This window comes from Penicillium argentinense (genome assembly GCF_028826775.1).
Source record: "Penicillium argentinense strain IBT 30761 chromosome Unknown utg000004l_segment0_segment0, whole genome shotgun sequence".
NCBI lineage: Eukaryota > Fungi > Ascomycota > Eurotiomycetes > Eurotiales > Aspergillaceae > Penicillium > Penicillium argentinense.
In genome coordinates, this window is record NW_026622663.1 from 881,241 (window position 1) to 893,339 (window position 12,099).

General features: G+C 53.1%; 2 protein-coding genes across 2 annotated transcripts; both read right to left on the bottom strand.

The window, feature by feature from the left end:
- Positions 1–6,511: 6,511 nt before the first annotated feature.
- N7532_003275 (Iwr1 domain-containing protein) lies at positions 6,512–8,495 on the bottom strand (the record flags this gene model as incomplete). Its single annotated transcript, XM_056615769.1, has 2 exons — positions 6,512–8,241; positions 8,429–8,495. 2 exons carry the CDS (start codon positions 8,493–8,495, stop codon positions 6,512–6,514), a joined length of 1,797 nt encoding a protein of 598 aa, XP_056476126.1.
- A 931-nt stretch (positions 8,496–9,426) lies between these two features.
- Positions 9,427–11,931, bottom strand: N7532_003276 (putative differentiation regulator (Nrd1); the record flags this gene model as incomplete). The annotated part of the gene is made up of 1 exon (XM_056615770.1): positions 9,427–11,931. The coding sequence occupies one exon, from the start codon at positions 11,929–11,931 to the stop codon at positions 9,427–9,429; it is 2,505 nt and encodes an 834-aa protein (XP_056476127.1).
- Positions 11,932–12,099: the final 168 nt, after the last annotated feature.

Consider the following 12,099-nt stretch of genomic DNA (forward strand, 5'->3'; position numbering starts at 1 on the left):
GATCGGTACGCGTGGCCGTTGAAGCCGTAAGCGCGGGAGCTTGGGCCAGCAGCCGTGGTGTATGGTAAGGTACGAAATTACACTTGAGGGTGAGCTTCGCAGTTGTCTCTTCTACCACTGAGTGCAATCCCTAAACTGTGCATTGAAAGTCAGTCAAGCGACTCGAATTTTGGTCACCCGTAATGCGACATTTTATTGTGTTAGGGCAGTGTCCTCGTATTCATGGTACAGTCAAATAACTCTGAGCAATGGGTTATGCACAGCTCGCAATTCTAACCTATTCAGTCTATCAGCGAAAGTGGGCCCATAACCGGCCGAATGGCGGGCCCGAGAACGCGCTGTGAATCTTCAGCCGCATGGTTGTGCAGAACAGACCCTTCATACACTTACACTACCGTATTTACTTATGTACTTTCCTGAGGTGGGAAGAGGGATGGTATTTTCATTACACAGTACGCTGCTGTACGCAAGTAAGAATATTCGAGCTAAAAAGCGCTGTGCAGGACGATCTCCACCGGGCGGGACTCCATTTCGCACTTCCTGCTCACTCCGGAGTAGGGGCGGCCGTCCGACTGTGTGTCGTGTGCGAGATCGGTGCTGGGGTAAACTATTTACTTTCTATAGTAGGTGTGCAGAATAATGATCTGCTGGGTGGTGCAGGTAGGTGGCCAGTCTGAAGAATGACACTGTAGGTGCAGTGAAGTATCGTAAGGAGTGCTAACTCTAAAGTACAGTGTAAGTGAGTTGTGTAAGTGGGTTGTGTAAGCGGGAGCTGAACTGGACGAAATTATAGTAAATACACATGAATACTGAGGATAGCTACTTGGGTACAACATACTATAAAGGTAACGTCATCCTAACTTGTACAGTAGTGATATGGTACTGTAGGAACCACCCGCCAGTACCTGTCCAGTTCACCTAAATCTTGAAATGGCCATGAAAAGACTCTTAACCTTCGGGGTTGGTTCAACCGTTGCTCATGACGAAATGACAGCGACATACAAGCCGTTATCAAGACGATTCTAGAAAGATCACCGCAAAGCAACGGCAATCAAAGAAAGGAGTAAGCGAAGCGGCGAATGAGCGCGGCGCCCGGAAACTTTCGCGAGCCTTGCTTGCTTGGCCAGAGGTGTGATATCAGAAACGTATCACGATCGACACGGTCTTCACAGTATTCAACTACACCGTCTGTAGATGACGTCTTGCCTATGGTTCTCCACGTCAATCCGTTCTAAACTGGGTAATGTGTATGTTGTATGGGGAGGAAGAAATTGCCCCCCACCCTCCAATCGCGACCTCTTCCATTCTTCGGGTTCAATACCGGAGCATACGGCTGGATACGGCTTGGTACCGCTGAAAAAAACGCAAGGCTGCTGAATTTCAAATTACCCCCTTCGACAGTATTGCGCACGTTCCACCTGGGGTGGATGCTCGGCCAAAATCATCGGAGCAATCACCAGGATCTCATCCGATGTGATTTCGCAATTCCGACGCGCGCCATTGGAGGCCGCGGCGGATCTTCTTCAGGACGTGGCGAAGTCAGCTTGGATCATTTTCACTTGCTGTAAAAACAGTCGAACCACATCCGTGTGGGTATGTCTTAGATTCAGCTTCCCATCAAAGGTGCCATCTATCTATTGTAATTGCCACGGTCGGTGACACATGCCGTTAAGAGAGACACTTGAGGCGAAGCCTCGTGGGATGGAACCACCGCAAGTTTAATATCCGGCGTTTATTCGGCAATAGTAACGCAAATCAACCCTATAAAGTAGACTTCAGCGAGAAATGACAAGTGGGTAGCACGGTAGTGAAATCAGTCTAGTCAAAGTCTAGCGCTTAGGACTCCTACCCAAAGCAGGCTGTCAAAGCGCAAATGATTAAATTTAGCAAGGTCAGTGTTAGCAAGATATCGGTAAGCTCCTCGGCTCTTGCTCCTTAGCACGATGGAGCCTCGATTACGGGGAACACGACTAGCATACACTAAGGAAAAACACCGGGGGGCGCGGCACTCGGAATGTGGATTCGGTGGAAATGTCCTCCGGGGAGCTTAGATCACAGCCAGAGTCTTCCCTTTACAGTGTCTGCAGGATTATCCACACGATTGTCGCGGTGATCGTCATGGGGCGTGAGTGGACGCGTTCTGGGTTCTGCTGATCATGAAGAAGGTTGGGGTGTGGAGATACGTACTTCCTGACAGTGGAGGGAGGCGTGAAGAAAAAGCAAAGAGGTTGTACAGCATTGTGATGTTGTGGCATGCATCGCTGGCTTTTTTTTGCCTTTGCGAGGCACTCGCAAAATATTTCGGATGCGGTGATACATTTACTCCCAGAGAAGAGAAAAACAAAATATTGCTTTTGGTGTCAGATGAACCATGATCGCCTCGCTGCTGGCCCCACTAACCGCCTGCCACAATTTGCGGATGTGGATGTAATTTATGAGGCGGGTCGACCTCGGTAGGAACATCACTGCACACTCTACATTCGTCGGAACTTGGTGCTTAGTAGCAGCGGAGAAATGCCTCCCGACTTCTGATGGAGACAGCCTCGTGAGGACCTAGCGGGGAATTAGAAAAGCAAACCCACAGCGACAAAAGCACAGGCACTCGGGCCTCCAGCTCGCTCTTTCTGCCAAATTGGCAATCTCCTGATCGTGGCCTCGATGGCGGGGCGGAGGCGTCGAAGGATTCCGGGATTCCGTGTTCGAATGGTATCTCTCCGCGCGCAAGCAGCGTAGGCTTGCTAAGGGGTTTCTATTTCTGCAAACTGGTCGGTGTTGGATTGGGCCCATACAATATCCTGCGCTGCATTCCCTGCCAATACACAAAACCTCGTGGCACGATTCCAGAGTAAGATAGTAATACGTGCTCATACTCCAGATAGTGTAAATTTTCTCATACACCGTGGCATATCCATCCACTGTAAGAAGTATCGACGATCTGCAATAGTGGTGGGTTGAGCTGATCAGGGACTGGTGAAACGGTGAATGACGGGAAGGTCGTGAAACGGCGATCCGGTCAGGTTCTGCAGGCTAATTTTGAAGCCTACACTAGCACAGACATTACAGCGTGCAGTACCTCCAGAGTACAGTACACTGTACTGCCCGGAATATCCATCGCGGCCTGATTCAAAGGCCGGCAAGGTCTGCGTGTCTGCAAGTGCATCAAGTGGGAAGACTGCAGGATGATAATTGCACGGAGTCCTTCTCCAACCTGGGGTGGATCTGATTCGACGCGGCCGCTGATAATCGTGGCGTGCCAGCACGAATGATATCGAGAGTTTTGTGTTGGTTTTTCATTGCACTCCTCCTTCTCTGCAAGGTGGTACTCTCGGTCGAGTAAGGCACAGTCTTATCCCCGAATTCCGATAGTCGCAACGGCCTTCCTTCAATAATGCAACCCCGATCGGAGATGCCTTTTTTTGCTGGTGAATTGGACCAAGTCGGACGTCTGCCTCGGATATCGCGAAGCACTCGCCAAGCACTCGCGTGGCAAGAGCGAGCTCGCTCACAGTGGAAGGAGTCGAGTTTATCTCCGACTCTGAAAATGAATCGACCGCCCATGCACGGGCAAAACGTTGGGATCGATGCAGACCAGACGTTGGATAAGTTCTGCTCGACAATCCAATCACTGCGGACACAGGCACTGACGACAACTCCGACGGGACTAATGCTTCAACCATCACACCGCGAGCCCGTCACCCGGGTCGGTAGGGGGCATTAGCGTCGGGCTAGCACGGGCTGCGCTGCGCATCCTTGCACCTGCCATCGTACATGTACTCTTGGGGGTCTGAGGACGATGCGATATGAGGTCGCATTATGGCTGGCCTGGCACTGCCTGCGTGAAGGTGTAGTCGCTGGTGATCCTACAGGTTCTTCACGGACCGTCAGTATCTCCGCGGCCGATGTCTTTCGGCAGCTCCACAGTAATACGAGCTCGTCCCGTCACCAGAATTCTTTCCTACCCTAGGATACCTGCGTCCGTTGACCCTTTTGCAGGGCTGGTTTGCTGGTTCGTCCCCCGATACTCTCCTTTGTCAGTTGTTCCACGGGCACTGTCTGGCCCACCTCAATCCAGACCTCCTCGGTGATCTCCGGCACGCAATGGATCCACGATACTCTGTTTGAGACGATCTCTTGTTGATCGCCGTGGGCCGCCTGACGACATCTTTAGTGGATATCGAAAAGATACGAGGAGTCGGCTATGCGCTTGGTTGAACTTTCCTGAAGCCCCGGCGATTAGCGGTATCGCGACAAGGCTGGCATTCCTTAATACCAAGTATGGTACGGTTACGCTTTGTAATCAGCCTCGTCTCCGAGTCGGTGACGACTCTACTATCTTAGGGTAGGTCTATTTCTGGGCTAAGACAACTATCAGCAAGTAGAATATCCAACGTTAGTATACTACTAAACACCTCATTTTGTTTGCAACAACAACGACGACGACGACGACGACGGCACTGCTGAGTATTCTGGTATCCGATACTTAGTTACACGTACTGTATCACCAAAACCCGCGTAACACAATACCTGAAACCAGCAGAGCCTCACAGTACTCCTCAGACCCGCCGTCCATCGAGACTAGAGCAACTAACGACGAGACCCGCCTGGCTGCCGTCGAGTGCCAGACTAAACCTGCAGTATTTGAGGGGCTAGAGTGGCTCCTCACCAGTTGTCTTGGATAGAACTCACCCAGGGAGAGAATTGTGTTGAGGGAAGAATCTAAATGTATACCGAACCCAAGATCGCTAATTTTACCCTGCCCTGAACACTCGCAATCTGGCCACGGTGGGGGCAATTATTGACTCGATATCCACGGATGCGCCCGTCTTCCTCCGTAATCCACCGCGGGACGGAGAACGCGGGCACGGAGAGGGGATTTTCTTCAGCTGAGTCACCTGCAGTAAACCTCCGTCACAGTGGAGCTCGGTGTTTGGTGCTACTCCTACTGAAGTGTCTACACTGATTTATACAAAGCCTGGTTCATCTTGAGCGTTAGATGGCGGGTGATTTGGGATATGATGTTAGTTAACCTGACTGTGTAGGATTCTGCCGGTGAGGACGGGGTTGAGAAGTTTATGCAAAACGAGTACTTACCCTGAGACCGACTCTAGGCACAGTATTTTGAGGGAGATCCATTTTTGATCCAATTCTGAAGTATACAGCAGACATGTCTCAGACTTGTCTGAACACACTACACACTGGTGCAGTACGCGCCTTGGCTGAGGCTATTCTAGGCGAGGCTTAACAATACATGTAGTGATACGAATTACACCAACACGAAACAATCATATTATTCGTCTACCAATACCTACTACTGCCTTAAGGTAGGGTTGGTACTCAAGCAAACATGCATCCAACCCACCCAAAGCCAATACTACATACATCCGATCCAGTATCCGGTCCGTCTCGACCTTCCTCACAGTGCGATGCAACGACATTCCAACAGAGATCAGCACAGCCTGCATGCATAGCAAACTGTTTCAGCGCTGCAGGACGACCGATCGGTCGCAAGATCCGACCAATCCCGCGCAAGCGATGGATCTGGGATATGAGTCTCCTTCCTGAAAGAGATTTATACGAATGAGCAATAAAGTGCTGTGCTGATGGGATTAGGTTCGGTCGGTAGTTACGACTAGCAAATATAGTATCGGCATTTAGTTCCTACTTCCGGGTTTGAGTTTGCTGATATCATTCATACTCTATCAGCAGACCCTCCCTACCCATACACAGTGTACTGGAGGTAGCTCCTGACAGGAGCACCTGAGTTGGAGATTGTAGGCTCTGGCTATGGAGAAATTTGTAGTGAACTGCCTTTTCGAGTCGTCACGGCAAAATACTTTCCACCACTCATCCTTCCCAAACTTCCAGGAGGATTCTTCATGGCAGACAAGCATCGTCAGCACCGACAATACCCGACTGCCTATCCTACCCCTACACTTTACGTATTCCAACGACAACCCCGCATCAGCCCCCCACGTGGCATGAGTGGCTGTTAAGCCCACGATCCTTTTCCGAGGCTAAGGAAACTTCCGACGATCGCAAGCAGAGTAGCCAAAGCGGGCATTTGTGATGCGATGGTGGGCCGGATGACCTCGGGCGAGGAGCGGAAAGAGGAAAAGTTTTGGAGGGCTTAGTCGGAATCATTCCAGATCGACACGTCAGAGCCACTGGCAACTGGCAGTTGGCGTCGCAGGGATTTCTTCTTTCCAAGGGCCTACGTCTATCCTTGGCGTCATACCGGGCTTTGGTCGTTGAGAGGATATTGACCCAAGACCAAAGCCACGGCGCCTGCAGAAGAACACGACTGAAAGCTAGCCAATTACGATCTGCGTTAGAACCAACATAAGGGGAGGGAAAGGATAATACAGGGTTGCAATGGATCAAAACTCACGGCTATCTGCATCTGGCACACCATCGCAACCAGCCACCCCAACGAAGACCTGTCCGGTCTGTCTGTCCAAGTCATGTTTGAATCAATCCGGTTTTTGTCAGACCATGAAAAAAGTCGCTCCTATCAGACGCTCTCGTCGTCCGAATCCACGTGTCGGTCGGTCGGGGATCGACCAAAGAACAGATATCCACCATAGCCAGTGTGGGTAGTAGATCCGAGCCGGGCGCCACCCTCGATGTCGGAGTCGTCAATGTCGAATTCCTCGTCGTCGGACGCGATGTGACGTCTGCCGAAGAAGGAGGTAGGATCGTCCTCCTCGTCGCCAGTCGAGAATTCTTCCTCTGGATAATCATTGGCCGGATTGTTCTCAGCTACAGGCGCATCAGTATTGTCCCATCCTTCTTCCAATGGCTCTGTCTCGTTTCGAGTGGGAAGACGGTCCAAGCTAAGGGTATTTGCAATGCTTGAGCCAATCAGGGCAGCAAGAAGGAAATAAGGGTTGGAGGGAACGTAAAAGCCGGGATTGGCAAGGAGGTCCGGTTGAAACTCACCATTCGAGTCCGCGTCCTCACTGTCCCATTCCTCTTCATCATCTTCGATGAAATGGTCCCAGTATTCCTCATCCTCCTCCGTGATCACGATGACACCCACGCCAGCATTGGCAGCTGCTTCGAGTTCCTTCAGCTGCTTGTCCGACTCGAATTCAGCTAACGGGTTCGTAAGCTTGTCATTATCCGTCAGCGGTCGTCGAATGTAGACATCGTAGACGAAGTCTCCATCATTGTCATCCACAGCCTGGGTATCGGCGCCATCCGTTTCCGTGGGATCTTCGGGAGCAGGGGGTTGGTTCGAGTCCGAAGCCCGCGCGCGAAGCTTGTTCGGGAAGCGCGGTTGATACTTCAAGGAGGCTGGCTGTGAGAATCGCGAGTAAGAAGATTTGGCGGGAGCATCTTCGTGGCCAGGCAGGGCATCTCCTCCATTGCTGGGATCGAGTTCCATGCCATTCTCGATCTCCAGCGCAATCGATTCAAACTCCTTTGCCAGCCGGTCAGACTCCTCCTCCCAGGTGCTCTGGTGCGACTTCGCGGTATTTTCAAGCCCCTCGGATATGTGCTGCTTAGCAGCGGCAATCTCCTTCTTGCGCTCTTCTCTCCATTTCTTCTCGGCCTGGTTGACGACGGGTCGCTTGCGTGGCTTGGCCGGCTCCGAGGGCGGAGTCACATTCACATAGTCATCGAGTTCAGCCTGGCAAACCAAGTCGTCAACCATAGATGCCTTCCGCGAATGGTTACGCTGCAGCTGCTCAACGAGAACAGCAACGCCGGGCGGGGCACCGGGTCGACGCTTCTGAATGCCACCGCCGGCAGCTCGGAGTGCAGGGCTGTTAGCCTTGGAGATTTGGAAGCGGCGGATGGCAGAATCTCGGCTAGACGAAGCACCAGATCCAGAAGTACCAGTTGCAGGCGTACGGCGTTCATCCTGTGGGGTAGACTGTGCGGGCGAAGGCTGGAGAGGCGAAGGCTGCAAAGCCTGCTTACGCTTTTCATCGGCCTCCTTCAGTGCAGCAGCTCGGCGCTGTGCATCACGAAGTTCGGCGCCAGGAGATGTTCTGCGCACGAGCGGAACACCGCTGGACGTGATGCCAGGAGTAGGAGTGGTGCTCTGCTGGGGAGCACGTCGGTTCACATGCAGGCTGCTCACAGAGCGAGGGCTGCGCAAGAGTCTCTGGGCAGCAGCAGTGGTTGGTGCACCAGCATCAGTCGGTGCATCTCCATCGCCCGCCTTGATTGGGACTCGCTGGAAAACGTAGTCCGTGAAACGGCGCTTGGTTTGATGGAGCGCGGATTGGATGTCTGAAAATTTGTTAGTTGATCTGTCATGACAGGATGCGAACGTCGAAGAGATTAAGATATAGCGTGCAGGGTAAGGGACACTGGCTGAGCGTCGAATACCGATGGCATTTGATGCATGGTCAGATCTTGGTGGGGTGTAGATCATGGGGTGAAAAACAACACAGGGAAAAAGTGCAGGAAGACGTACACAGCGTCTCGACGGGCTCCTCTTCACGACGCCGCTTAATGTTGATCTGTTCCGGTGGAAGCGCCATCGTGAAAGTGACGAGGATGGCGTTTGTGGGAATGGAACGCAAGGTGAATGATGCAGTGAAGATTCACCTTCCCAGGTGGGAAGATTAGGGTGCGGCTGCTGAGTCAGAAATGTCCATATGGTCACGTGCTTTCACGACATGAGCCGTTCGAGCACTTCTACAGCTACCTCATTATTCTCCTACACTTTCAAGTTCGAAGACATCTTGTCGCATTATAACTTTGTTATTGTTATTCCAGACACATCAGCACACTAAAAAACCACCATTGCGTCGACTCATTTCATTCTTCCCCGGGAACTCTCCACTATGTAATTACACATCTGCAGCTCAACCGCCCAAGCCAACGGGCCAGCGAGCAAGAGACTGGGTATTTTTCACTGGATCGTAACACCCGATGCAACCTGCCCAACGGCAGACGTTTAAATCCATATCAAAAAAGAAAGGCCGACACCTGAAGGCAGAGGAGACCTACACAACCTCAGAAATGCTCGAGAGGTGCAAGCTCTCCAGAAGGGGGAAAGAATAAAAAGACAAAAAGCCACCCTTGCCTCGATAGAAATCGGTCGAAAGTCAAAAAGAGAATAAAAACCATAGCCAGCTAGCAATACAAAGTGGTAAAGAGAAGCGGATTAAAGGGAGTAGAAGGTCATCGTCGGTGAAGGAAACATGTTCGGACAAAGCAAAGAGTCAAAACATCGAGAAAAACAGAAAAAGAAAAGGGGGTCAGAAGTGAATGTCGAAAGTCAGAAAAAATCAAGATATTAAGACCAATACAAGAAAAGAAGTCAAATGCAGAGATGGCGTCACAATCAAAATGAACTATGTGTAAAAAGTAAAAGAAAAAAGAGAAGGGAGTAAATGCCATTAGATGGGTTCACCAAGGGTAATGAGTCGGAATTATGCATCTTCCAAATGATGCAGGGATGCAGCTTTATTTAGCTCCGATCTCCTCTTCGGCCCAGCCAGGCAGGGAGTTCTCGTTTTGAATGGCAAGTCCAAAGCCCGAGTGGTTCAATCCACCGAGGGCAGACGAGAAGCTCGAGAAGCTGCTCTGGGGCTGATGGGTGGTACCGGTGCGGATGTGACCGCTCTGGCCGGAGACGGGGCCGAAAGGCTCCTGCGAGAATGATGGCAGGCTAACAGCGCGAGAGTGCGAGGCACGGGGCACGCTCAGGTTGCTGGTACTGGCGGTAGAGTGATGGCCAGGACCAGAATTGCCAGAGCCGACACTCAGGTAGCCGTTGGCAGAGGACTTGTGTTGGTGAAGCGGAGCGTCAATGTTTCCATTGGAAAGCTCGCCGGTGGTAGTGCCGTTATAGAGAGACTGTTGCGGTGCCTGGGACTGAGCTTGCAGGCCAGTCAGGGCCATTGGGTCGCGGAGACTGTTCTCCTGGTCCTGCGACTGTTGCGCGGACATCTGGTTCAGGTACATGGTCAGTGGGTTGTTCGAACCCACGTTCAGCACACCCGAGGGAGAAGACACGGTTTGCAGCGGGTGACGCTGCTGTCCGTTCTGTGATCCAGTGGAGCCAGGGGCGGGCGACAGGGCAGGGCGAGTCGGGCTTGACTGAGAGCCGGACTGGCTGAGGGGCTGTTGGAATCCATTGATGGCGGGTGTAGGCGACTGGGGTCCTTCCAAGCCCTGGCCGTTGCGACCCTGCTGGGAGTTGGAGTGGTTACCGGCCTGGCGCGGCGGGTTACCGCAACGATCCTTGCCGAAATTGATCTTGAATCGGCGGTACTCCTCACGGTTGCGCATGCCTTCGATCGCCTTGATGGCGTTGGCAATGTTCGTGAAGTTGACAAACGCGCAGCTCTTCTCGCGTAGGGTGTTCACCAACTCAATCTCGCCATACTCCGAGAAGTCCTGACGCAGACGCTCCTCGGCCCAAGCCTCGTCCAAGTTTCCAATGTAAACGTTTCGGGAAGCGCCACCGCTGACAGCCAGTGCAATGGCCGGCGGGAGAGGACCAGAGTGCTTTCCCCAGCCGATCTTCAATCGTCGATTGTGGATCATCAGGCCCTGCAGGTTGCTCAGAGCATAGAAGGAGGCGGCGGAGGTCGGGTCGATGAAGGTCACGAAGCAAATGTGCTTGTCGGGGATATAGCGGATGTGGTGCAAAAGGCCGCCGCGCACGACGTTGCAGATCTCCTCGATGGTGGTTTCGGGGTGGATGTTTCCAAGGTAGATGGTGCGGTTGCCCAGATTGTTGACACCGCCAGCAGTGGTCGCAACGGCGGCCGCCGCGACCGACTGTTGAGCCAGCGCGTTGGAGATCAAATCGCGATCGGCCGAGTTCAGAACATGAGCATAGCCCGGCGCGATACCCAAGAACTGGGCGGCATTCTGCTGCTGCGTCTTGGACACGTATGCGCATCGGTCCTTACCATAAAAGACGCGCTTGGGGGCCTGCCATTGAGCCTCCTGGGGCATTTGGGTAACGGCCTTCATGGCGTTGCTGATCGACAGGAAGTGCACGAATCCAATGGCTTTTTCCTTCACAATCTTGACAGTGTCAATAGCGCCGAACTTGCCGAGCTCTTCGCGCAGGTTATCCTCGGCGGTCTCTTCCGGCAGGTTACCCAGGTAAACATTGCGCGACGCCCCGGACTGTTGGACCGCGAGCGCCACGGAGGTCGGCACCTGCGAGGGCTTGCCCCAGCCGACCTTGATATCATTGCCCTTGATGGCCAGCTTCTTCAAGATGGCATCGGAGTGGAAGTGGGTGGCGGAGCTGCTGTCGAGAAAGGAGATGAAGGCGCAGTTCTTATCGGGGAGCAGGCGCACCGACTCGATCTGGCCACTGCGCACATGGTTCAGAATTTCCTCGGCGCTCGTTTCAGCCGGGATATTCCCCAGATAGACTGTGCGACTGGTGCCCGACAACATTCCGGGTGTCACTGAGGCCGCCGGGCTGCCCAAAGCCGCGTTGCCGAGGCCGCCCATTCCGTTGATGGGAGACTGGGGGCCCAGCAGGTGCGACGCGCCCAACCCATCCGTCTGTATCATTCCCGGGAACATTCCGGGGTTCTGCATGCCCTGGGTCGGGCTGCCGAGCTGATGGTTCTGGGAGTTCTGCGCGTGTCCATTGGCATTGGCTTGCGGGAAGCCGCCGAAGTTGGCAAACTGGGGAGAGGCAAAGGCCGACGGGGTTCCGGGTTGAAAGGGACTGCCAACGAGCAGCTGCGACGGGAGGAGGGGAGTGTAGTTCATATCGAAGCCGGCACCGGAGGCCATGTCGGCGGTTTGACCGGCGGCAGCGGTGTTGATCGAGGGGATATTGGCGCGACGACCGTTTCGATTGGAGAAGCCTTGATTGGGATGGTTGGAATTATACGCGCCGTGGGAAAAGCCCGTGTCGCCGTTGAGGTATTTGGAGCCAGGAGGTATCAAACGCGAACTGTTCGGGATGCTGGACGCATCCGAGGTTTGCATGGCGAGATGAAACGCTCACGAGGGAAATCGGAATCGTCCCGTGTGGGAGACACCAAGCCAGGGCAAACCAAGGGGGAAGCTTCTTTGTCTTTCTTCTTGAGCGTGTTGGTCCAGGGGGTGGAAGAAAGATCTGGGGGAGCCGGGATGCGGTCACGACGGGTATATCAG